At 46.7% G+C, this 26,719-nt stretch overlaps 1 protein-coding gene across 1 annotated transcript; it reads left to right on the forward strand.

Moving 5' to 3' along the window:
• The first annotated feature begins 533 nt into the window (after positions 1–533).
• Positions 534–21,681, forward strand: LOC125946575 (uncharacterized). The gene is made up of 3 exons (XM_049670069.1): positions 534–741; positions 5,798–5,902; positions 21,493–21,681. The coding sequence occupies exons 1-3, from the start codon at positions 565–567 to the stop codon at positions 21,652–21,654; spliced, it is 444 nt and encodes a 147-aa protein (XP_049526026.1). The 5' UTR covers positions 534–564; the 3' UTR covers positions 21,655–21,681.
• The last annotated feature ends 5,038 nt before the right edge of the window (positions 21,682–26,719 follow it).

The raw sequence follows: 26,719 nt of genomic DNA on the forward strand, positions 1-26,719 counted from the left end.
TGTATGCGCGACGCGAGTTGTGTAGTACTTTCTGGAAGACGTGCGGGCACCAGCGATTGCTCTGGAACCTTCGATGACTCATGTATAAAAGCCGACGCGCTCGACCCGCACATCTTATTCCAACGATCGCCGACTGTGTTCGCCGCTATGGTTGTGTTTCGAGTGTAACTTGCTATTGTGGGCACGGGTTCGCCCAATAAAAAGTCAGTTTCATCATTCAGAGTTGTGCTACTGTTTTCTTCACCGTCACTACTACGCGACACTATATACATATCAGGAAGGTTCACATTCTAGCTTTAGATGTGTGTCCAGCGAACACGAACGCGGTTTCAGTTACAGGTGAGTGGAAGATTTCATCTCAAACGCCTTTTCAGAAGTAAGCGGGAAAATTTTGCTGAATTTTTCGCTTGACGGTGCACCATACACTGAACGAGGTTAAGGGTGATTGAGCTTCGACTCACAGTGCGCACCGAAGCATGGAGTGAGGCGGTAAAACGCATAACCTCCATGTCTTATAACGCATGCAGGTTCGGAAGCAAGAAGGCTTCAGTACCAGGCCTCATCATGAACAACTACATGAGCGCGTTCGCTGCGACACCCGATGTGCCAAATGGTCGGAAAGGCGGCAAGCAGCCCAGAACATCCATGGTCTCCGTGTTCGTCAAAAAACGCGATCAGCAAGTCCTCCGCTTGCAGGCGGGAGCCGGAGGAGGAATTCCTGGAATGTGGGCTCTGGCTCAGGTAACCGGCGTACACAAAAGATGACGAAACGCAGACGTGGCAAATATGGGCGCAAGTGCACATTTTCAGATAGCCCCCTTTAGGTCCAAGCTGTAAGTAAAACATTTCCAATTGGAACTACCCTTTATGTAAATTCGGGAAATACGTGCAGCGGCGAATGATATCCGTCAATATACAGGGTGTTCATTTCCAAGTTTTACGGAATTTTTATAAATCGCCTGTGGCAGGTAGCATAATTCTTATTATTGAGCTGGGTTATTCGATGAGGCGGACATTAGTAGCACGAGAAATCGAAACACATATGCAACTAATTACCAAAAAATCACTAATCAACTCCTTAGTTAATTACTTTATGACACATATTGCAATTTACAAATTGTACCAGGTGACCTTGTCAGGCTTATTCACATTCAATCAATTTCCAGAATGACACCAGTTTGGAGATGTGCGCCATCAAATTCGCCGTAAATATGCACTGTTGTTCCACTTAATTTGTTACCAAAATGCTGTTTTATACATTGAAGCACAAAAGTAACTGAAACGCCCATGTATTTCCTCCCAAACTATGTAAAATAATATCTCGAAACTGGTGTCATCCTGGAAATTCATTTCAAGTGGATGCGCCTTGCAAACTCACCGGCTACTATTCGTAAATTGCAATATGTGTCGTAAAGTAGATAACTAAGAAGTTCAGTAGTGAATATTTCTTAATTAGTTGAATATGTGTTTCGATTGCTCGTGCTACTAATGTCCGCCTCTTCGAATAACCCAGCTCAACGATAAAAATTGTGCTACCCGCCACATGTGACTTTTCAAAGTTCCTTAAAGCTTAATTTTGAACACCCGGTATACCAAATGAAATGTGAAAGCCTTTCTCCGAAAGCTAAGATGCAGTAGGCGTAAAATATTGTTACGGCCAGTTAAAGGGAAATGTATGGTCCAAGACTGGTTTTGGTACTTGCTTATGAAAGCTACCTGCATATCGTTTTAGTAATACTAACGATGAAAACGAACGAAAATATTTGTACTCACCAGGCACAATAAAAGCTCGCATTGTGAACATTTGAAACCAGAAGCACCTAGTGACAAAGGCGACCGTGGCCTCTCTGCTGAATACCAATTCGACAGCAACTGAACGATTGCTTTCCTGCCACAGCTAGGCAATTTGCGACAAACTGTTTAAAGGCGCTTGATTTGGGCACTTTGAGTACTTTGGCTTAGTAATAATAGCTCTGTTCTATGTTAGAGATTTTGACATACTGGGGGCGCTTTCTCCTTTTGTCGTACTCCGTTCCTTATCGTCAGTAACCGAAATCAATACGAAGCTTTAGCTATTTGGAGTCGCTAAACAAGTGAAAGTTTCATGTTTTCATTTATTATGCGATGAGGTAAGTTCGGCAACAAAACCAGCCAAAGGACGTGTTTGTTACCCTATTACACCAAGATTGGATGTTTAAGCTATACAATTTGATCACACATTATCGCCACTTCAATGAAACTCTAAGTGGCTTAGAAAGAGAGGAATATTTGTGCTGCGCGCAGTTGCCTTGTTAATATGCCACAGAAAAGCATTTTGTACACGGCTAGGCTGCGTCAACGTTAGTTTGGTTATAAGCTCACAAACTGACGTTTTCATGGCAATGTGTGTGTCAGCTGCCAAATACATTTCTTTTTCCCACGAAACGTCCTTTGAAATGCATGTATATCAAAGTTACACTGGGTAATGTTTCCCCGGAATTCATAGAGGCCATGGAACGCAGTACATCTGGTGCTCAGCATGAGAAAGTGCCTAAATCATTAAATGGCAAAACAAGAATTTCATTTAGTGCCACCGTGCCCTGCCTACAGTATTTCTAAAAGTAAGATCACTTTGATCATGTTATTTTGGGTTCTTAAGATGAATCTCTAGGCAGAGAGAAAGTAAGTGATTGCCAAACAGAGAAAACAACTTTTACAGCGGCGAGATCATGGCCACCAGGTGCTCTAAGTAGAGAACCATGAAGCCTAGAGCTTTTGTATTTAAAAGATTTGCTGGTGCTCAGGGTCAGCATTTTTACAAAGATCACTGTTGAGCAAGTAACTAAATAAAGGCAAACGACACACTTATAGGCACCTGGTAATATTTAGGCTTGTCTTGATTTTGCAGGTGTTTACTTGTATGATCAGCAATATAGTTGAGCTATACCAGTTAAAACGTTGAACAGAGTTACATGTACAGGTGTTGTGAAGAATATTCCGGATATTACGTACAAATATCTTGAACACTGCTGCGAGTAACAGTTAATATTTCACTTGAACATAGTTCTGTATATTCATTGATTTGCTAACGAGACACACAATGTTGAAACATAAGAAACATCATTTGCTCTATTTTCTACTTAATGCGGACGCTGCTACGTTTGAGTGAGGGAAAATATTTGAGAAAAATTTTCACTTATAGCTAGAACTTCTGTGAAACAAGAATAAGGACGCATGTACGGGTTGGTTCATCGCTGTGATGGCATCATAGAATTCGGAACAACATGAAGTAATAATGCGGCACAGGGAAAAGCATCCCTTGCTGCAAGGTGCATTAGGAGTAGGCATTCACGTCTTATAGAGGGAAGGCACCACCGTGAGCAAGGATGGCTGAAATCAGGCCGTAAAAATTGGGTTATGAAAATTCTTTATGATTCTATCTTATAATAAAATTGATTTTCAGTGCTGCGCGCAGCTACAGAGCCAATTTGGGCACTACGTCTGTATTGTGTGGTTACTGGGCGCAAATATGTTTGCCTTGCCTATAAAAACATGAGCATTTCTTCTCTGTATAAACTGAGGTCATTAAGCTTACTAAATAGTCATACATCTTTTGTTTGCGCGTCCTGGTACACCATACAGAACTACTGAAGTGTCCATTGAATGTATGCACCAGCCCTTGTCACTCCTTCGTGTCCTATATAGGCTCGTTTTTAAAAATGTAACAATAAGCTTACAATAACTTATCGCATATTGTCTCGTTGTCGTGATGGCGTAGAATAACATACTGCCTAAAGCGCGACTGCAAAATGCAAACTATTTACTCGGCAAACCTCCGCCCAGCAAAACTACTGGCAGTCAAAGCTCAAGCATAGCGGGGAGCACAGTCACTGGCGTTGGAAACCTAATCTCCGGGTCAAGCACGTCGGCTTTTACAGATGACTCGTCGAACGCTTCAGGGCAATCGCTGGTGCCCGCGTGTCTTCCGGAATGTACTATACAATTCATGTCGCGGATACACTTTGACTATTCAGTCCGGCGACAACATACACAACAGATAGAATCAACGATAACATTCTAGTAAGTTCCAAATCATGCAGGCGCCTCTTGCACTAAGTGATAACTTAGCGGGTGAAATACATTCCCCGGAAGAAGGATACATAAGCACACGGGTCCATCGCCCTCCCCCCCCCCCCCGACTCCTGACGTGCTGATGACGTGGACAAGGAACAAAAGCTCTCCTTAAGGGAAGCGACGTTTCGCCGGCTGCAGCATAAGTACAGATGACCGGATGGCCTCTAGTACTGTCGCAAGGCGCTTAGGGTGATCGTCAAGTTTTAGGCAAAGCCGATGACGTCATCAATGTAGACTACACAGGTGTGCCATTTCAAGCCAGTCAATACCGTGTCTATTACACGCTGGAAGGTTGCAGGTGCCGATCAAAGGCCAAATTGCATGTCCTCTCATTCATAGTGGCCGCCTGGCGTGCTAAAGGCGGTCTTCTCTCTATCCCTGTCGTCGACTTCAATTTTCGAGTAGTCCGTCTTAAGGTCTCTCGACCAAAATACATTCTATTGCAGAGCCGGTCCGACGGGTCGTCTATCTTTTGGACGGGGGGTATACGTTCTCCTTCGTGATATTGTTTAGGCGATGGTATTTGACGCACAAACGCAGTTCCATCCTTTTTTTTTCATCAAGACCACAGGAGACGCCCTAAGGCTTTTTCGACGGCTTATAGCTTCCCGTTCTCGCGTCGAAACTCGGTATGGGCTCTGGTGCAGTAGTCGAGTGTATTCTTCGCTTATTATGTGATGCTTAACAAGTGATGTTTGTCAAATCCTTCACGACGACAAGAAGCAGTACTTGCATGACTCGGGGGGATTTTCAGCTGTGCTTGCTGTGCCTGCTTTGAGCTATGCCTGGGAAGACTCTGATTAATATTGAAGGCTGGTTCCGTAACACGGGCCGTCGTTGTAGCTTCGGCTGAATCCGAGAGGATCAACGTATTCATTATTGCTGTAACTTCTTCCATGCAGGCAATTTTCGTGGCCTTCTTCTGGCGTGTAAATTGTTGAGTGAAGTATGTCAGCATTAGTTTCCCTTTTTCCGGCGTGCAGTCGAACTATTCCTTTTGCTACGCAAGTTTCATGGTCGAACTAGTAGATGCTGGAAATAATAATAGTAGAGCGAGGCAGCACGCTGACGTCATCTTGAAAACACTCAAGACGTGGTTACTCCTAGAACTATCCGTTGGTATCGCTTGGCTTTCGGACAGCATTATCGACTTGAACTTCAGGTCGATGATCGAGCCTTGTTGTTTCAGAAGTCCATGCCTAGAATTACATCTCGCGGGCAAGATAGCAGATGGCTACTAGCAGATGACAAGATAGCAGAAAAGATAGCAGATGGCTAGTCTCGGTTCTCTGCATCTAGACACGGAGGCTGAGCTGCAGATTGAAAATGTATGAGCGCACGTGTTTCTGAGCAGCTTTTTAGTTTACTTTTTTAGTTTAGTTCTACTTTTAGCATTTGTCACCCCGTAAAAATTACCAGGTGACAACGGCTTGCTGATCCCGTGTCGGTTGTCCCACCCCCTTTTTGTTATTGCTCCAACGCAATAAACCTTCAGTTGCCAGCCAGCGTCTTTGGTGTGTGTTGTTCCTTTTCTGTGTCGTCATTTTTTGTGCTGTTTTTATCCTTTTTCGATCATACTTAACCAACTAGCCCAGCGTTGTACACTTCTAAAATATAGCATACATGATGCATCTATAAAGGTTTTCGACCAAGTGAAGCTGTTTACACCGCTATTTCTTCGCAGGTCCTGAACTGCATCTCTCAACGCAAAGTTCATGTCTGCGTCCGGTCTGTGCACAGAATCCTCCCCGCACTGCCTGTCAGCCCAGACAAAGTTTCCGACATTCAGGTTTGTGTTTGCTGTCTATTCGCGACACTCGCACAAAATAAATAACGAAAATGGGGGATACTTATCGGGATGAGTATAGTCACACCATTTTCGAATCGAAAATCATTCTTGTTCCCTTTCCTAAATTGTCTTCTAAATCTTGCCAGGCCTATAGGTTGGCGAAAGCGCTGCTTTACGAAAACAAAGATTTACGGGAATTTGACATAAAGAAATTTCATGGCAAATTTTTAACTTATTGATAAAATTCTTTTTATGCAATTCTTGTGAATTTATGTCGCTAGCTTATACCGTGAAAGCAGTGTTCTTGGTCTTCCAATATTTTTCGTTTCGCAAACACTTTGTCATCCCCCGATGTGGACAAAAATCCGCAGTTGCGCCCGAAAGAAGAATCATCGATTGCGATATCAAATTAGCAGAGTTCCATACCAGTTAAGGATAGCAGTTTTATCTGCCTTATCTACTTCTAAACATTCGATTGCTAGCTAAATTAACAAGCATAGTGACAGCGTGCAGAGCAATAATGAACACATCACACTCGATGACCGCGGACAGCCGCTGTCAAAACGCTTGCGTGAGGAAACGCGGCAGCAGCAGCGAGCCCATCGACCTTCGTGTTGTCTATCGCTTCAACGCAAACTGAGTGCCGAAAACCAACAGCACGCACAAAGCGATGAGCCGCTGACGCACCTAGACTCTGCCCCCCACGCAGACCACTCTCAAGATACAGCCGCGCGACCGTGCCTTGCCCCCTCCCTCCCATATACAGGGAGTTTAAGCGAACACTTTCAAAAATTCTTACAGGTTGCCTGTGGCAGACAGCACAATTCTAGTTCATGAGCTGGTCTACTCGAAGAGGCGGACATTATTCTCACAATAAATTGAACTTTGCAGAGAAATGCATGGCGTTCTAGTTAGTTTCTTAACAAAACGTCGCTTTATGCATTGAAGCACAAGATTGTCTGGAACGCCAATGCATTTCTCCGCGAATTTCGGGAATTAATATCTCGAAACTGGTGTCATCCTGAGAATTAATTCCAAGTGGATCCGCCTTGCGAACTCCACGACTGCAATTTGTAAATTGCAACATGGTCGATCCGGTAATTAGGTAAAAACTTAATTAGTGAATTTTTCATGACTACTCGATTATCCATTTCAATTTTTTGTGCAAGTAATGTCCGCCTCTTCGAGCAGACCTGCTCATTAACTAGAATTGGGCTATCTGCCACAGGCAACCTTAAATAAATTATGAAAGTGTTCGCTGAAACACCCTGTACGTATGTGCAGACGCCGTAGAACGCCACCCCACTCCCCCTCCCCTCCCTCCGGTTCCTCGTAGCGGTGGGCGCCTCGCCCGCGACGGAAGACGGCGCACTTCCTCCCCGCCTTCCTCCCTTCGCGCGGCGAGATTGAGCCGCATCGTCTGCTCCCCTCGCAAGCTTTCACTCGCACTTTCAGGGTAGGGACGCGTGGAGATGGTGTTATCGCCCTTGTACTTTATACGGAACCTCATGGCGACGGCAGAAATACGCCTGGAGTAATAATATAATTTCTGTCGCAATAAAACAGTACACCACACTTATATCGAATCTGAGTATACGTAAACCTATCTCTGCAATCCCTGCAAATGGGACGGCTGGTGCGTCTGTTCTCCACAGAATTACGCAATAAAGCAACACCACGTAAATATCCTCACTACAATAAATTTACATCTTCAAATGCGTCAGCTCTTTATTCAACCAAGCCAATACGTAGCTCTTTCTGCCATTTTCCTGCAAAATAGCTTTCTTTTGTTCTTTCCTACACGAACGAGCGTGTTCGTCGCTTAACGTGTATTATTAACGCACGTGCCATCGCGCGAGAATTTTGACTGCACCTAAAAGTTTATACAGTGTGGTTGGTTCTGGCAGTGTCTCATGTTTCTGCGTTGCTAAATATTCTTTTGCTTTCTTGTCCATGCCCTTGAAATGTACAGTCCCCGTCACGGCTATCTAGAGCACTGTAGCGGTGCACTTCTCAGCCGTTTGGCGCCGCCTACTGAGATCAAGCTGTAACGACAAAATTGTGTTTGACAATGCACTCAAACGTGGTCAGTTCTCCGCCACTCATGGCCATCGATAGACCCCTCGCACATCTATCTCTTTCGGACGATTTCGACCTGTCACAGGATTCACAATTGCGCGATTTTTGAAGGGTCATGCGTGGGTGGCGTTGCTCTGTGTAGGCTCGCGTAATAAAGAGTATCCAAGGTCTGCTGCCCGCTCGCTCAGTTGGGGCAAGGTCGAAAGGAGAATATAAGCGGCTACAAAAGCGGCTATACAAACTGTCTTAGATGACAGTGCTTCCACGGGAACCCATTCAGGAAAATTGTTGACCATCGGTTACCTCTCCTACCTGAGGCTATTTTGAAGAGTAGGGGATGGGTTGACGGATAGTGTGCGCGAGGCGGGCGCGACGGCGCTATTCTGTTGCGCAGTGGGCCGTCGTGCAAAAATTGAGCACACGCCATGCTTTGTGTCGCCGAAGCAAGCTGACCCCAGCATAATGGTTGTAGGCTTTCCCCTTAAGTCTGTCCTCACGTGTATGAGTTTAAGGCCACGCGCTCTTGATCGCCAGTTAGCCAAATCGTGATCGAATAACTCGGTCGCGAGTTTGTGATAGGTGCGGGAGGGACCTAAGAGCGGTTGATAATTTTCATCCGGATGGGGCTCGAGCATGATCGAAAGTGTGCTGTGCGACAACAGTTGGATGCATTGCATTGTACAAAGAAGTTGGATGAATTGCATTGCATTGTACAAATGCATTGTACAAAGAAGCACCTCCTTGCCTTTGGTGGGGACGAATACCTGCAGTCGGAAAAAAGCGGTGCCCGGTGGAAGCAACCTGGAAATCTTATTGAAACGTTCCTGCTGCCTTACACCTATTCCGGTTCTCTCTGCCATTGGGCAGAATCTCAGAGAGGGGGAGCTGGAAAGAAAATTCACGTGGCAAATCTTCTGGGAGTTGTCTATGAATGCGTAGCATTGTGCCACTTGGTCATCTCCACGCATCCCGGTGTGATTATCGATAAAAAGTCGGAGTTTCGCCCGAAAGGCGAAGCATCGATTGATATTGCAAATTAGTAGAGAGCTATACGAAGCAAACATAGTAGTTTAATGGGCTGTATAAAGGTGTCAATATTCGTTTACGGTGTCACGTGCGCGGCAGGTAAACAGGAAGACATCTCGCTGGATGACCGCGGAATTTCACTGTGAAGACGCCGCAGTGACAAAGCGCGCCAGTAGCAGTGGGCAAATTTACCTTCGTGCTCTTTCGTCTCACTTCAACGCGAACTGAACGTCGAAAGCACAGGGCATACGAAGATAACGGCACTCAGCTCATGCACTTTGTCTCCATCGCTGATCCCTTTGAAGATGAGGCCCGCGCGGGCGCGCATTTCGCCCACATTGCAGATCGCTTTCAAGTTACGGAGCGGCCGCGCTTTGAGCAGCAGGCCACGGAGCAGAAAGCACCCACCCCCCTCTTCGTCATCTCACCCCTGTGCCTCACGCGCGCGAATGACGACCGCGCGCTTCCGGCCTGCGTTCCTTCCTTCCTCGCGTTCGCTACATTGAGCCACGACTGCCGGCTCCCCTCGTACGCTTTCACTCGCTCACACAGTGTACGGCGCCCGGCGACGATTTTATCGTCGTTGGATTTTACACGCAACCTCACGGCGACCACGACGGTGACGACGACGGCAGAAATGCACTTGCAGTGTCCATATAGTTGCTATCGCAATAATATTAAACTTGTTCCGACCAGTATAAACGACACTGCTGCGGCGACACGAACTGCCGCGGATGGCGTCGCAAGGTGAATCGATGAGGCAAGCAAACTATTGCAGCTGACAGCGCCAGGTGCGTTGATGACGTTCCGATCATTACAAGCCGGTTTCGCTCTTTAGTGCCTTATCCATCCGCGTGGAACCATTATGAACCGTGATCAACCGTACTCCGGCAGCGGCTGCGTATAGCACCTCCGCGTGGACGATATCTTGAAAGTGATCTGCGAAAGCGGCAGGGTGCGGCGTGTGCTAAGCGCTGTTCTCACGCCTTCGTTCCCGTGAAAGCAACAGGCAGCACGAAGGTAAAAGACGCTTCCTGCTGTGGGCTCTTCTTGAAAGAGATCGTTTTACAGGACGGATGGCCAGTTTTTCTCGATGGGTATGCACAGATGTTCACGCATTTAAAACACATCTACATGACAGCCAATGAAGATGCACTGTCCGCGTTGCAGCGCATGCTCAGAAGCAACTATGCCGTTCCAACTTCCTTCGGCAGCAAATCCGCTACATGCATCAGAAGCGCGCCGCTGCCGCCGTCTAGACAGACGTGATGAGGGCTGTTCAATCTTAGTTTGTCATGGCATCACTGCGCATGCGCCGCGCCCTAGCGAGGAAATCGCAAAACGTTTGGAAGGATCATTGCCTCGGCGATTTGCGTGCGCCGACTGGTTTTACTATGGCCGTCCACTCGCACGGAGAGAGCGTAATTTCAGAGCCGCGGCGCTCGCAACCGTTCGATATTCATGCGTTGGGGAGGGTTTCGGGTTATCTGGTGCTGTTGCTGCATCTAGGATGAGGCGAGAAAATAATTATATTGCGGGGCTGTATGTTCTTTTACTTCTTTGGAAAAGATGGCGAAAGTTGCACGAAGGGCAAATTGCATGTTGTGGCCTGTTTATTCCCAAGCGCGCTTAATTGTTTTGTGCAGACACACATCCGCCACATTCACATGAGTGCGTAGAAGTGGAATGCATCTGAAAAAGATCATCATGTGCTGGAAACGCACTATACTTCGAAATTTGTGAGCGATATAGATATGTTTATCATTCTGAGAGCCAGTTTGAAAGCTGGCTCACCAAACAACTATAGTTTCAGTGCAGTTTCGCTAGTTGGTGCTTTTTACTCTGCATTTCACCGTCGTGATATGGCTTAAAGCAAGACGTAGCATGACTCACCTATAGTAACCTGCCCCAATCTCCCGTGTTCTTAGATTGTGGTGCACGTTAGAGAACCCCAAGTGGCCAAAGTTATATAAGACTACCCGCTCTACGACATGCCTCGTATTCATAGTTTTTTTTTTGCCCGTTGCTTGCAATTTTATGGACACTCCGCGCGGTGACATGAGATTTCCTCTCAGATGCCCTGAGCGCTAGCGCCGTGTGCGAACAAGGCAACAGCGTGAACCCTCAGTTTAACCAGCATGCGCGCGTTACAAAGAAAGGTTGATCGCATGGTGAAAAGGACCGCTAGCTGAAGCGACCAAACTCGCTCGGCATCGAACATGCTCGCTTTTCGTGATGTCCCCGGCGCCGCTGGGTCTGGCGACGCCTAACCCTCCTTACCTTCGTGAGGACGGTGAGGCATATCACCAGATCCTGCGGTGCCGGCTGAGGACATATTTCCTGAGTCTAATTCCCACTTTCAGTATCCGTGCCCCTCTGCAATAAATGATACATCTGCCACACTTTTTCGCTGAATAGACGCTCAGTGAGAGAATCCTGCTCACTTCGTGTGAGGAAACTTAATGAAGAAATGGGTGTCCCACTTTTACTACATCGCCTAATACGCCAAGCGAAGCTGCTACCACCGTGGCATTGGTAGCTGGTTGAACGCGACACATTGTTTGTGGAAGTCACGAAACACGCTCCACAGGCAGACATTCTAATACACTTAGTGGTACTTTGGTCGAAGTAATCCTCCCTGGAGTATTACATTGATGTTTCTAGGTTACATGCCAGCGGGTCTTATGCAGCACTCCGGCCATCTTTTACAGAGAAACTGTATATGGCTAGGCGATTCATCTCTCTGTCGCCTGTACGCACAAACTATGCTCATCAGCGTACGTCGTCGTAGTCTTCCACAGCTGGCTCGTTTGACTCGCCACTGCTTCCGCGTTCGTCGTTATTTTCTTCCACAGTTGGCTGCGTGCTTCTCATCATTCCAGCGTAGAATTTCACTTCTCTTCTGTCGTCTTAATGGGGATTGAGGCCACGTTTACGGAGGTATCAGCCATTGCTCCTGCAATTAACCCTTGGCTCTCAGTCCCCACCGGCTGTGGATCACTTGACCAAGACGGCGGTCAGACCTGCGATGGGGCTGAGGGTGCCAAGAGGTTCTGGGTCATGAAAGGCCACCACTGGGAACCGAACCTGGCAACGTTCAACACGCGAATCCTCTTGAGTGAGGCGTGCATAGCAGGGCTGTTTGAGGACTTGCTTCAAACTTTCCTGGATTTGCCTGGGATATTAGTGGCCTTAGCGATGTCAGAACTGGTGAACTTATACAGTGCTGACTAACGGCCACGGCTTCAACTACACATGTCTTCTAATTAGGAGACAATACGGGGTAGTATTTACAACCCATACGGAACTCGCGGCCTACATTGATTAATTCTACAGCATTATTCAGAGGGTAGTAGTAGTCGTAATAAAGTTGAATATGAGGTATACGATAAAGGTGGTACAAGTCTACACCCCAACCTCCTATCACGATGATGAAATAGAACAGTTTTATGAAGATGTTGAATTAGCTATGAGAAAGGCGCAAACTCAGTATACTGTAGTCATGGGCGATTTTCATGCAAAAGTGGGGAAAAGGCAGGCTGGTTAGCAAGCAATTGGCAACTGCGGCATCGGTTCTAAGAACCCTAGTGCAGTGACCATAGGTTGGTGAGGTCTAGGATTTCTCTCAATTTGAAGAGAGGAAGACTAAAATTAGTCAAGAAGAAACAGGCCAACCTAGACACAGTAAGGGTAAAAGCAGACCAATTCATGCTGGTGCTCGCAAACAAATATGTAGCTTTATAAAACAGGAAGATGAAGATAACGTAGAGGTAATGAATGAAACCTTAACAAGACTGGTCTCAGAAGCAGCAATTGGAAGTGGTAGGTAGGTCACCAAGGCAACCAGTAGGTAAGCTCTCCCAAGTAACAAGGGACCTAATAAAGAAACGACAAAGCATTAAAGTGTCCAACTCAAGAATTCAGATAGCATTCGCTGAACTGTCAAAACTGATCAACAAGGAGAAAGTAAAGATTATTTGAAATTATAACATAGAAAATATTGAGCAAGGTGTGAAACAGGGACGCAGCATGAAATCAGAAGAAAACTTGGCATATGACAAGGCAAGACGTATGCACTGAAACATAAGCCAGGTAATATCAGCAATTTCGATGACGTTGTAAAAGCAGCGGCAGAATTCTATACTGACCTGTACAGTTCCCAGAGCCGCCAAGCTATTTCATTTATGGACATGATACCTAGGCTCCTTCAACTAGCAATGAAGTTAGAAGGGCCTAAAAAGACATTACAACGCGGAAAATCGGCTGGAGAAAACGGAATAACAGTCTACTCGGTGGAGATATCATACATGAAAAGCTTGCGGCCTTTTATACGCAATGCCTCACGACTTCAAGTTTACCACAGCACTGGAAGAATGCCAACATTATACTAATCGACAAGAAGGAAGACGTTAGAGAACTCAAAAATTATAGGCCTAATAGCTTACTTTCAGTATAAAGTACTCACCAAGATATTTTTCAATATGATCAGGGCAACACGACCTCATTCAACGAAGGGACCAGGCTGCCTTCGGGAAGGGATATTCTACAATGAATCATATCCATGTCAGCAAGTAATCAAGAAACCCCTACATATGGCTTTGATAGATTATGAAGAGGCATTTGATTCACTTGAGAGACCATAAGTCATAGAAGCATTGCGTAATCAAGGAGTGCAGGAGTCATACGAGAATATGTTCGAAAACATTTACAAAGATTCCACTGCTACATTGGTTCTCCACAAAATAGTTGAAAAATACCTTTCAAGAAAGGGCTCAGGCAAGGACACACACTCTCTCGAATACTATTCACTGCATGCTTAGAAGAAGTATTCAAGATCTTAGACTGGGAAGGCTTAGGAGTGAGAATCAACGGCGAATATCTCAGCAACCTTCGGTCTGCAGATGACATTGTCCTGTTCAGCAACAATCAGGACGAATTACAACAAATGAATGATGAATTCAAGCGAAAATTGTAAGAGTGGGGTTGAAGAATAATGTGCAGAAGACAAAGACAATGCTCAACTGCCTGGCAAGGGAACGAGAATTCAGCATCGCCAGTGAGCCTCTAGAGTCTGTAAAGGAGCACGTGTATCTAGGTTAATTGCTCACACGAGACCCTGATCATGAGAAGGAAATTCACAGAAGAATAAAATTGGGTTGGCATGCATACGGTAGGCATTGCCAAATCCTGCTTGGGGGCTTACCACTGTCGTTGAAAAGAAATGGGCACAATCATTGCATTCCACCGGTGCTAACATATGCGGCAGAAATTTGGAGGTTAACAAAGAAGCTCGAGAACAAGTTGAGGACTGCACAAAGAGCGATGGAATGAATTATGTTAAGCTTAACGTTACGATACAGGAAGAGAGCAGTGTGGATCAGAGAGCTAACTTGGATTTTCGATATTATAATGGACATTTAGAGAAAAAATGAAGTAGACAGGCCATGTAATGCGTAGGATGGATAATCGGTGGAGCATTAAAGTTACAGAATGGGTACCAAGAGAAGGGAAGCGCAGTCGAGGACGGCAGAAAACTAGGTGGGGTGATGAAGTTAGGAAATATGCAGGCGCAAGTTGGAATCACCTTGTGCAAGACAAGGGTAACTGGAGATCGCAGGGAGAGGCCTTTGTCCTGCAGTGGACATAAAAATAGGCTCATGATGAGACGTGGCTTAAGGGGGTATGAGGCATTCATTGACTTACCTGACGGACACATTTTATTTTGAAGCGCTTTTGTTTTGAAAAATCGCTAGCGGCAATGCGACAACTGCGCTCTGCGGGTAAACCGTCAGTAACATTGTTTTCTCCGTCGTAGCCGAACGTCCCTGTAACCTCATTAAGAAACGCAAAAACCTAACCAATAATTGAGGATGGCTTTAATGTACCACCGCGATTAATCCAGTGATAAACACAGGGGCCGCACGTCTCAGCTTCCCTGGTTAACCGTCTGTACGGAGGGCTAGGGCGGTGATATTTTTATGAATCAGATGTACTGCACTCCGAAACAAGTATTTTTACGGCTCAGATATATGAAGTAGTGTGAGATGTGAGAAGTATCAAGAAAACACAGTTCACTAGTTCTCTTAGCACCGTAATATGCCGAATGACGATATGTAAATGTAAGAATATGGTGCTTAATTATCTTGTTCACTCCAGCGTACGACACACGTATAACCAGCATGTAGGAATATTTTTGGTGCCGAGGCACTGAGGCATTCATGGCAATGAGCTATGAAACGAAACCGCCGCATCCAGAGCAACAAGAATTACAATTCTTCCGCACCTGCACCCACTTTAGAATTAAAGCCCTTCTTTTGCAAAAAAACTAAGAAGGTGTTGGCAAATATCTTGGGATGGCAAAACATTTAATATTTAAAGTCCATTTATTGAAGCCACATTTTGGTACTTTGCCACCCACAATGAAATCACGACAAATCGATGTCCTCCTTTGTGAACTTTAAATACGGTCCACATATGGCATACACAATTACTTGCTTACTGGTGGCCAACCTCCGCTTTGTGGTAGATGTGACGAAGGGACGGCAGTCCTCCACGACCTTGTGGAGCGTCGGGAGCAGAATCTGAAAGGAAAAAGCACTTTCTCCTGGCCTACCGGTGCCTTATCCTCTTAATCCGGCTCTGTTGCTTGGCAGCGAACCGTTTCTCACATGAAAAAGCATTGAAATTATAGAATTGTGTTGTGATACATGTCATCAGCTTAATGCATTCGCACCACTCGCCGTCACATGAAGGCGTGCTGAGGTAAAAGCTTCTCTAGAGGAAATGCCTCTGGAAAAAGCTTGCGTCTAAATGCCCTGATGAGGTGGTAGTACTTGCGACAAAATCGTTTTATTATATCATCCCTTTGTAAACATACATTTAATAGTAATAGTATACGCCACCTTCGTTGCTAGTATATTAACTTGATAATTTTAAGCAAAATTTAGGAGCGCATATTTAGGCCTTTTCACGGCCACGTTGCCTATGGCTATCAAAACCATTACCTTCATGTTATATTGCATTGCTGAGCACGAGATCGCGGAATCGAATAACTGTCGCGGCGGCTGCATTTAGATGGAGCCGAAATGCAAAAACAGTCCGTGTGCTTTCGTTGTAGTGCGCGTTAGAGAACTCCAGGTGATCAAATTTTATCCGGAGCCCTCCACTACCGTGTGCCCCATAATCAGAACTGGTTTTGGCACGTAAAACTCCAGAAAGAAGATGAAGAAGCTGTATGTTATTGAAAGCGGTTGATCACCCATCACCACAAGCACGGCGCTCTTTAGCCATATCTGGCACTTGCACCACTAAACACTACACATCAATATCGTCAACGTCTCGACGCTTTCTTTGTCTCCAGTCAAGTTTCCGGGTCTTTGATAGATGATCCGCGGGAGGTCGGTGGATCTCTTGGTTTCTGGAATAGGATAAGGGACGGGGCTGCTGTCATTGTGGCTATTGAATTCGCCTTGACCGTTCTGGCTTTTTTGGGTGGAAGTTCGTAATGTGGCAGAAGTCCTTGGAGCCTACCATTCGATGCTCCAGTGGTGACGTTGTCTTCACGGCTTACAGGGGGTAAATGTGATCATTTAGGCTTCTCAAGAACACTCGCTAGGGTAAGCGAGGCCCGGGCTTTTGGAAAGCGTCAAACAGTACGATAAAGGCTGTCGCGAACGCCAGCGCCGAAAGACACCATCCGTAAAGTCGGCTGGCTTACTTCAGCCAATTAAGCACCTCACACTCCTTGACCAACTCGGTATGGACATTCTAGGACCGTTTCCTCTGTCTGCCGATGGCAACAAATGGGTTATCGTCGCGACTGATTATTTAACACGCTATGTTGAGACGCAGGCGATCCCACAGAGCCACGGCTTCAGAGGTAGCGCAGTTCTGCATGCGCCACATCGTATTGCGTACTGGTGCTCCCTCCCCTGTCATAACAGACAGAACGACAGCGTTCACAGCGCAGCTTATAGACGAAGTTTTTTAATTCAGCAACGCCAGGCATCAAAAAACAACCATTGAGCCTTCTTTGCCACTTGGCAGTGAAGGCCAAATGGCCAAAGGCCAAAGAGAAGGCCAAAAACACCATTTGGCCTTCTCCGTGGTCGCAAAGTCCAGACGATGCTAGACGCTATGCTGCCATGTCAAGACGCTGACCAATTGACAACTCACGCCGGGGACATCGCAGAGCGCACCGAGCAAGCTCGACAGCTCGCGCGGCTGCACATCAACCAGCAGCGACAGGCAGACGCACGACGCAACAACATCCGCCACAGGGACGTGTCCTACAGCCCCTGAGACCCAAGTTTTGGTGTGGAGCCCCGTTCGGCGCCGTGACCTCTGTAAAAAGCTGCTGAGCCGTTATTTTGGTCCGTATAAAGTGCTACGTCACCTCAGTGACGTCAACTACGAAGTTTTCTCGAACACAACATCGCAGACACCGACCAGAACACAAAGACAACCGAGCTCGGACATATATAGTTCATGTGGTGCGCATGAAACCGTACACTGCGCGTTCGTAACTTTTTTTCGATCATTCACTCTTTTTCGTTTCTGCTTTTCATTTATCTGCGTGAGCTTGCTTCTTCGTTCATTGACTGTACCAGCCTGACGTTTGCTTTTTTTCTACTTTCGCTTTGTCTGCATTGTCCTTTTCTTTCTTACGCTTATTTTGCGGCATCGAGGCGATTCTTTTGATCGGAAGGGGGGGGGGGGGGGCATAATGCCACCCGCAGTTAGTAGGTCGAGGGCACAAAAACAAAGCCGACAGCGCGCTCTTCCTTGCTCCCGAGCCAGTCCCGACGGACGCGCTTTCTAGGATCCAGCTGCTCTGCAGTTTATTAAACCCCCAAGACTACTTCTGAAGGCTCGTGACAATATTGTAGCATAAGCCGTTGGCTTCACAGCGCAAGCCCAGTTCGTTCTTCCTCCTTTTCTCGAGTGATGGAGCCCCCGCGCCTCGTTAAAACGACCAAATACAACACGCGTGTAGCAATATTATTCAAGCTTTCCGCATAGGCCAGCTTGAAGTGTATTTCAATGTCTGCGGCAAAAGTTGAAACCTCATTTTTATCACAGATATTACATTTCACGCACTATCTGAGCGTGCAGAATTCTACACACAGCACCTCAAGGACAATATAAGTTAATCTATCTTGGAGTTGATTGCAAAACGGATTGAAGTCAACGTGCAATACAAGGTGTGTCAGCAGGATGTGTAATGCATGGGATAAAAATTAAGTTGTAGTTTGGAAGTTTCGTTCACTAGTGAGCGCAGATGATTAAACTATTTACGTGAATCGAAGATGGTTTCAATTCGCAGATCTCAAATAAAAAAATTTATAAAACCTAATGAATGTAAGCCGAACGAAAAGAAGCATTCGGCTTGAAGAGAACATGCATTTAATTGCAATTTACAATACTGGCAAATATAAAACGTTAACTTCACGCCTTCATAGGCACTATGGGCTCATACAAAGAGGCGTACGCCAACATTTTAGCAGCCATCAGGTCCTCTGAGATAGTGCGATGCGCCGTTTGGTTTTGAATGCTGTACTTCAGTACAGTGTTTATAGTATTGTGGTCACCAGGTCACTTTCAGGTAACAGTAAAGAGAAAAAAAATGAGCAGTTTCGCCCAAAATGCGAAGCATCAATTGCGATAGCAAATTAGTAGATAGCTATTCGGAGTAGGGATAGTAGTTTTATCGGCTGCATGAACTTGCACATATTCGCTTACTGACTGAATTAACGAGCGTGGTGTCAGCGCGCACAAGCAAACGTGGATAGATCACACTCAATGAACGCAGACAACCACTACCAAAACGCTGGCGTGCGCAAGGCCGCCGCAGCGAGCGAAGGTTCGTGCGGTCTATCGCTTCAACAGAAACTGAGCGGCGAAAGCACAGCGCATACAAAGGTCAGAGCCGTGTGGAGATCGCTTTCAAGATACGGTGCGCGCGACAGCCCGCACCGACGCAAAGTGTGCTAGTGGTAGCAGAGTAAAAGCAGCCCCCCCCCCTCCCTCCCGCGCTGCCTTCCCGCTTTCGTGCTTTCGCGTGGGAGATTGAGTCGCCAGTTCTCCATGCGCCCGGTTGCAAGATACGCATTTGGTGCCGCAGCATAGCGTCGCCCTCCCTCCCTCTCTCTCTCCCTCCCACACCCCCACGGCTCTCGCGCGAGGGATGTCGCGTTTGCTCTCCGCCGTGCGTTCGCTCTCCGTGAAAGCTTTAACTCGCACATATGGCGCGCGGTGACGGTTTTATCGCCCTTGGACTTTGCAGGGAACCTCACGGTGACGGCGACGCCGACGGCAGAAATCCGCTTGAAGTGTCCATATAATTTCTATCGCAATAAAATATTTTCAGCTGTAAAGTGCGCTTCTACAATACAATAAATCCCTCTTACCGCGAGAAGAGCCTTCGCAAGCTACAAAAGATGCAAAAACAAGGGGCGGGTGGCGACACTGCATTAAGTCCCCGCAGCTGCCTGCCATGTCGTTACAGATGTTGACAGCGTCTGCTATGGCCGCACTGATATTTTATTGCTCTAAATGGAGTACACTATATTCTAAAATTATCAGACTAAATTTAGCAAGCTTACTTTATTTAAAGAGCAATTACTCAGCCACAAAGGCACAAGCGCAAAAAAAAAAACATTTGGCGTTACAGGGACGCAACAGCGCTTCGGCTTTCGAAATGTTTGGCAAGAAACGGAAGTCTAACCTTTATTCTTTTATTTTTATAATCAGCTGATGACCACAAATTTAGCGAAAATATAGTTTCTATATACAATAACTCCCCCTACACCCGGTCTACATGCCAATAAATCCGGAATCATTACCCGCTAGAAGGCCGGCCGGCGGCTATTCGGGTTTTAAGCATTTTCACCAAAGACCCATATGCGCGAAGCTACGTGGGATGCTTTCTATTGACATCCCACTTTGAAGCGTGATGGGGACAACTCGTAACCTAACTGCTTGAGCTAATGCGGTTCTATTACATCTTTTGCATTCTAGCCTGTCTGTCTTTCTCTCCTTTGCTTTCTCTCTTCAATAAACGCACCGTGGTGGTGCCGTGGCTATGGCGTTCTTCTAAGCACGGATTCGATTCCCGGGCAAGGACAGCCGCATTTCGGAGGGGGTGAAATGAAAAAAAAAAGTGCTTTACTTGTATTTACGAATACACTAATAACCCAGAAGCTGGGCAAAAGTATTTCGAAGTGCTCCACCCCGGCGCCTCTAGTATCCCCAGTGTTGCTTCCAATTCAATTCAATTCACCGTGTCAACACGTTCACGGCGATGGGTGAGACACGGAACCCATTCTCCCTGTTTATTCTGAAGTGCTCCAACGACATCTTCCCTAGAAATCAATGTGGAAGATGAATCTTCGTTGCTTCTGGTTTGACTTGTGGAGTAATTTCTGTGCATATATAAAAAGTTTCGAAGGAGCACAATACCCTGGGGACTCTGCAGTGGGTCACGATGCGCCAAATCAATATGGAAAGTGACCCACCGTTGGGCCATCACGTTCAGAAACCAAGAAAAAAATAAAAAATAAATATTTCTGAACTGATTGAGAGGGCCCAGAAACGCTTACAGGGCCGATGGCAAGGTGAGATTCATGATCCTACAAAACTTCCTAAATACAAATGACATTTGCACTTATCACTACATACATATCTTTGAACTCTACAAGCATTACACAGCTGGGTCGCTAAATCTAATGAATCAATCCTTCAATAAAAATCACCGCCCAAACACACCGTACAGATGGTTAACCAGCGAAGCTGAAACGTGCGGCGCCGGGGTTTATGGCTGCGTTAACCCCGGTGGTTCATTAAAATGTTTCTCAATTGTTGGTTACGTCTTTGTGTTTCCTAATGAGGTAACACACGCGTTCGGCTGCGATGGAGAGAACGACCTCACTCACGGTATGCCCGCAGTCCGCCATTGTCGCTTGAGTTCCATGTCTCGAGTTTGCTCGGTGGCGTGGTTATCAGCATTCGTCCGCCATTGGGGCTTGTGATTCTCCGAAATTAAATTGCTTGAAAATTAAATCTGTCCGTTACGTAAGCCAATCAATGGCTCAACCCCCTGAAGCAATGGCTCATACCCCCCGTAAACGCGGCCTTCCCATTACAACGACAGAAGAGAGGTTAAATTCATAGCTCTAATGATGAGCGGCAACGGAGCGAGCTGTGAGCAGTGGCACGAGCGCGTGCCGAGCGCGAGCGCAAGCCGAGGAGAATAAATGAAAAACTTTATTTCGTGAGCTTTTCAGCGCAGAGCCAACGAGCCAGCTGCGGAAGAAGACGATGACGCTCGAGTCAATGCTAATGATGATAGTTTGCTGCGCACAGGTGACGGACAGACGGCTTTTCGTTTCGTTTAGCCATATAAAGCTTCGCTTTAATAAATACGTCAATCTTTTCAATGTAGCTTTTCAACAGCGTTTCATGAACTGGGCCTTTTCGGATTGCAGGCCACGGCCAGTGGAATATTCAGCAAGAAGCCCCTCGTGTCCTGGCTCGCCCCGAACGACGATGTGCATTGCGATGGCACAAGTGACGGCGCGAACACAACGGCGAAGGGCAAATTGGCAGCAATGTTGCTAATAAGGCCCGACGAGAGCACAAATGTTTGACACCTTCCAGCAGTTAGCGGTAGAAGTCGCTGCCAAGCCGCAAAAAAAAAATCAATATGAGACAAAGAAAGCGATAAAGATGTGAAGGTGTGAAGGTGTGCTAATTGTACTTGTTTTTGTTTGTTTTTTTTTTTGCTTGTTTTGCTGTGAAAGTGACAGTGTAACTGAAGCACTCGATAGCGTCCTATGCAGTTTTCGGGGTTTTTCGACACAAGTACGCTAAAAAAATGCCCTGGTTTTAAGGGCCAAATCTGGTAATTTGTGACTGCACACTTTTCATTAAATAAATAAAGGTCATTTCCGTAGAACGTAGAGGCGGAAAATGGAGACCGGGGCACAAAATACAGGTAAGTACAGGCACAAAGTACAGGCTTCCCGCATTTAGTAAACGGAAGATTCTGCATGCTGAATCTATACTGTACGGTTAAAGGGAAGACGCTATATACTGAATCTGTGCTATACGGTCAAACCATTAAAATAAAAGCGTTTCCCGTATTGCTATTTACAGAGCATATTCATTCTTGGGAAGATGTACTGTCGGGAACAAAAGTGCCCAGGACGGGCAAGCGTCGACCTTATTGCATCGCTGCTTTATCTGCCGGGATCAGCCGCGCTAAGATCTCCGTTCGGAAAGTACATTCCTTAACCCATGGTTTCTGTTGGTCTTGAACGCAGATAACACCACGGCTGATCCCGGCTGATAGCACAGCGATGCGAGTTTGTCGAGACTCGCGCGTCCTAGGAACTTTTATCCATCGTAGTGTATATTCTTTATTGCGCAAGGACATGAAGACACCTCATGGCAGCAGCAGCAGGTCGCTATTGAGAAGATGGCCTGGCTAACACATTCACATAGCTGAAAAGGTAGAACAGTTTTCACTCTGTGATATCAATGAATAGCATATCATATTGTAACGATGTTGAGGAGCACAGGTTAAGAAAACGATATTTAATAAGGGCGAACCTGTGCCCACGACTTAAAGTCACTGCGGTTGTGAAGAATGCCCGGCAGTCGCGTTCTAAACCTCGCGACCAACCGTCTTCTTCTTTCTTCTCGAGTCCTGCCTCGTGCGCGTGGCGCATGCGAGCCGGGTCCAACCGGTTCCTCGTGCCACGAAGATCGCTGCCTGTTGCTGCTGAACAACACCTCGGAACAGCGTGCACATTGTCCAATACGAAGGGCGCGCGATTTGAATGTGGCCAAGTTGTCGCGGCATTATCCCCCTCCTTAACGCATCGGCCCGATTCGTGAGAAAACGTAGTGGTTCCTGTGAGTTCTCGCGTTTTTTTTTTTTTCATCATCTCTCGTGGTAGGGTTTCATGCAGACGATATGTTCAACTTCCGTGGGTTTGCGCCGTCTTGAGCTCTCGTGTCCAGCGGAGTTCACTTCGGAAGTGACGTCGCTTATACGACGAAGTATTTCGTAAGGACCGAAGTAACGGCAGAGAAGCTTTTCAGACAGTCCACGGCGTCGCACTGGGGTCCATACCCACACCTTGTCACCGGGCTGATAATGCGCTTCACTACGTCGCTGGTTGTACCGGCAGGAGTCTATGCGTTGTTGGCGGCGTATTCGGTACCTTGCCATCTGTCGTGCCTCCTCGGCTCTTTGCAAGAAATCATCTAGGTCAGATGAGTTATTGCTTTCTTCGTCTAACGGCAACATAGCATCCAAAGTTCTGGTTACTGCTCGGCCGAAAACAAGTTCAAATGGGGCAACTCGTGTTGTTTCTTGAACTGCCGTATTATATGCGAAGGTGATGTACGGCAAAATTTCGTCCCACAGCCTATGTTCAACATCGACATACATCGAAAGCATGTCAGCCAGTGTTCTGTTGAGGCGTTCAGTTAAACCGTTTGTCTGCGGGTGGTACGCCGTAGTTCTCCTGAGATCAGTATGTGTCATTTGCAACAAGCATTTGATTAGGTCCGTAGTAAAGGCTGTTCCACGATCGGTAATAACAACTGCGGGAGCGCCATGCTTGAGCACAATATTGTTGACAAAGAATTTTGCAACTTCGAGAGCCGTTGCACTGTACAGGTAATCAGTTTCTGCGTAACGGGTCAGATAGTCCGTGGCCTCAACTATCCACTTTTTGCCTAAAGATGATGTTGGGAAGGGTCCAAGGAGGTCCATACCGACTTGTTGGAATGGGGCTTTTGGTGGCACTATTGGCTGGAGGAGGGCTGCCGGTTTTACGGACGGAGTCTTGCGCCTTTGATACTCGCGACAAGTCTTCACATAGTGCTGTACGGATGCTAATAACTTAGGCCAGTAGTACTTGAGACGAATCCTGGCGAATGTACGGCTCACGCGCATGTGTCCAGATGAAGGTTCATCGTGACATGCATGCAAAATTTCTTCTCGCATAGCTGTGGGTACGACAAGTAAAAAGTTTGTCTCGCTGTTGTCGAAGTTTCTCTTGTAGAGGACACTTCCTCGCAGACAGAACGAGGATAGCCCTCTAGAGAAAACACGCGGGAGTTGAACGTCGAGTCCCTCCAGGCGCTGTATAAGTGGTAGCTATTCCGGGTCATCTCGTTGTTGTTGAGTGATTTGTGACGCGTCAACAATACCAAGGAACGGGAAATCCTCCTCTTCTGACACAGTTGTCTCGACTAGTGCGCGTGACAAACAGTCGGCATCGCTGTGTTTCCTCCCGGATCGGTATACGACAGTAATATCGTACTCTTGCAGCCTAAAGCTCCATCTTGCTAGTCGTCCGGATGGATCCTTGAGATTCGCCAGCCAGCAAAGCGAATGGTGATCACTGACTGCTCTGAATGTTCTACCATAGAGGTAGGGTCGAAATTTACATATTGCCCAAATGACTGCAAGACACTCTTTCTCGGTTGCCGAGTAGTTTGCCTCTGCTTTCGAGAGCTTACGGCTGGCATAAGCAATTACTTTCTCCTGGCCGTTCTTCCACTGCACTAGTATGGCACCGAGGCCGACTTTACTTGCATCGGTATGAACTTCAGTGTTGGCTGTCTCGTCAAAATGGGCAAGGATTGGAGAAGCTTGCAGGCGTTTCCTTAACTCGTCAAAGGCGTCTTGTTGTTCGCTTTTCCACGTGAAAGCGTTCCGGATCTGGCCGAACGCCTTCAGCACTGATGACGTGTCCGAGAAACCGAAGTTCATCGAAGCCGAATTGGCATTTGTCCGGCTTAATTGTCAAGTCTGCTGCGCGAATAGCTTCTAATACTAGTCGCAGTCGCTCTAGATGTTGGTCAAATGTTGCGGAAAATACAACCACATCATCCAAATACACTAAGCACGACTGCCATTTCAATCCAGCGAGCACAGTGTCCATCATTCGCTGGAACGTTGCAGGCGCGGAACAGAGGCCGAATGGGAGCGCTTTAAATTTGTAGAGGCCGTCAGGGGTTACGAATGCTGTCTTTTCACGGTCGCGCTCATCCACCTCTATTTGCCAATAACCACTCTTGAGATCCAGGGAGGAGAAAAACTTTGCACATCTGAGCCGATCTAACGTATCGTCGATACGAGGAAGGGGTTATACATCCCCCTTAGTTACGCTGTTCAATTTACGGTAGTCGACGCAGAATCGAAGTGTGTCATCTTTTTTCTTAACGAGCACTACGGGAGACGCCCATGGACTGCTGGAAGGCTGAATAACGTCATCTGAAAGCATCTCTTCTACTTGCTTCTTGATGATCTCCCTTTCTTTTGGTGAAACTCGATACGGGTGCTGGCATACCGGTCTTGTGGCGTCCTGTGTTATGATTCGGTGCTTTGCAACAGACGTGCGCCGTACCTTCGATGAAGTAGAGAAGCAGTCAGAAAAATCATTTATCAGGGCATGTATCTGTCTCTTTTGGGCTTCCGGCAGTCTTGGGTTCACGGTAATTGATCTGTCGGCACTGCAGGTTCCTGGCAAAGCAGTTGACGTTGTCGTTAGGCTGCATAATTCGGTCGCTACACAGAACTCGTAGAAAAAGGCAATAGCTGTTCCTTGTGCGATGTGTTGGAATTCATTTCCAAAATTTGTAAGTGCGACATTTGCACGCCCATTGCTTAAGTGCACAAGACCCCGAGCCACGCAAATACCTTTGTTTAAAAAGAGCTCTATGTTTCCATCCGCTATGCCTTCACGGTCGCAAAATGTTTCATTCTCCACAAGAACCATTATACTGCAGCGTGGCGGCACAGTTACATCATCATCAACGACGCGTAGTGCAGCAAGACGTCGCTCCTCCGATTCTTCCACAGGTATAGCTTGTTTTGTCGAGAAAGACACACTGGACCGACGTAGGCTAATTATGGCGCCGTTAGCTTGTAGAAAATCCATTCCCAATATAAGTTCCCGTGAACATTCTGGCAGTACAATAAAGTCAGAAACATAGGTGAAGCCTTTTATCGTAAGTCTTGCTGTGCATCGGCCAAGGGGCGTAATAAGATGACCGCCTGCCGTGCGTATCTGCGGTCCAGTCCACTGCGTCACAACTTTTTTCAGGTTCTTCGCCATCTTGAATCTTATTACTGAATAATCAGCGCCGGTGTCGACTAAGGCATTCAGCTCGCATCCGTCTATTATCAACCGCAAATCTGATGTAATCGTTTCGTCCCTGTATCTGTTTACTGGAATTATCTCGTCATCGCGCTGGAACCGTGTTGGAGGATCTTCGAAACTCTGGTTATCAGCGGCCTCACCTCCACAGGTAGCTTGCTTCAGTTTTCCTGGTGTGGGCTTGGTGAACGACGCCTAGGCAATCTTGGAGACGCGCGTGGGCTAGGCGATCGGTAGCGCATGGGCGGGTGACTGTGATTGATGTTGGCGAGGAGCAATGGGGCTTTGGCGCGTGGACAAGTATTCTATCTCTGCTGGCCGTTCACCGTTTCGGGGGCATGGTGCACTTAAAGTAAAACCTCTTAATCCAGCTTGACGGTATGGGCAGAACCTATACAGGTGACCCGCTTCTCCGCAGTGAAAACACAGAGGTCTGCGCTCGTGGTCAAGCAAGACGTCGCTTTTCCGGGGCCTTTGTTCCACAAAACGAGGTGCACTAGGTGATGGAGGTGGATAGGCAGCCGGTGGTTCC

Source organism: Dermacentor silvarum, chromosome 7 (assembly GCF_013339745.2).
Source record: "Dermacentor silvarum isolate Dsil-2018 chromosome 7, BIME_Dsil_1.4, whole genome shotgun sequence".
Lineage (NCBI taxonomy): Eukaryota > Metazoa > Arthropoda > Arachnida > Ixodida > Ixodidae > Dermacentor > Dermacentor silvarum.

Bases quoted from the DNA above. Each gene is read 5' to 3' on its own strand.
- LOC125946575 (XM_049670069.1), top strand. From the start codon at position 565: ATGAACAACTACATGAGCGCGTTCGCTGCGACACCCGATGTGCCAAAT. The intron at 742-5,797 runs GTAACCGGCGTA...ATTTCTTCGCAG, and splicing joins GAATGTGGGCTCTGGCTCAG to GTCCTGAACTGCATCTCTCA. The intron at 5,903-21,492 runs GTTTGTGTTTGC...TTCGGATTGCAG, and splicing joins ACAAAGTTTCCGACATTCAG to GCCACGGCCAGTGGAATATT.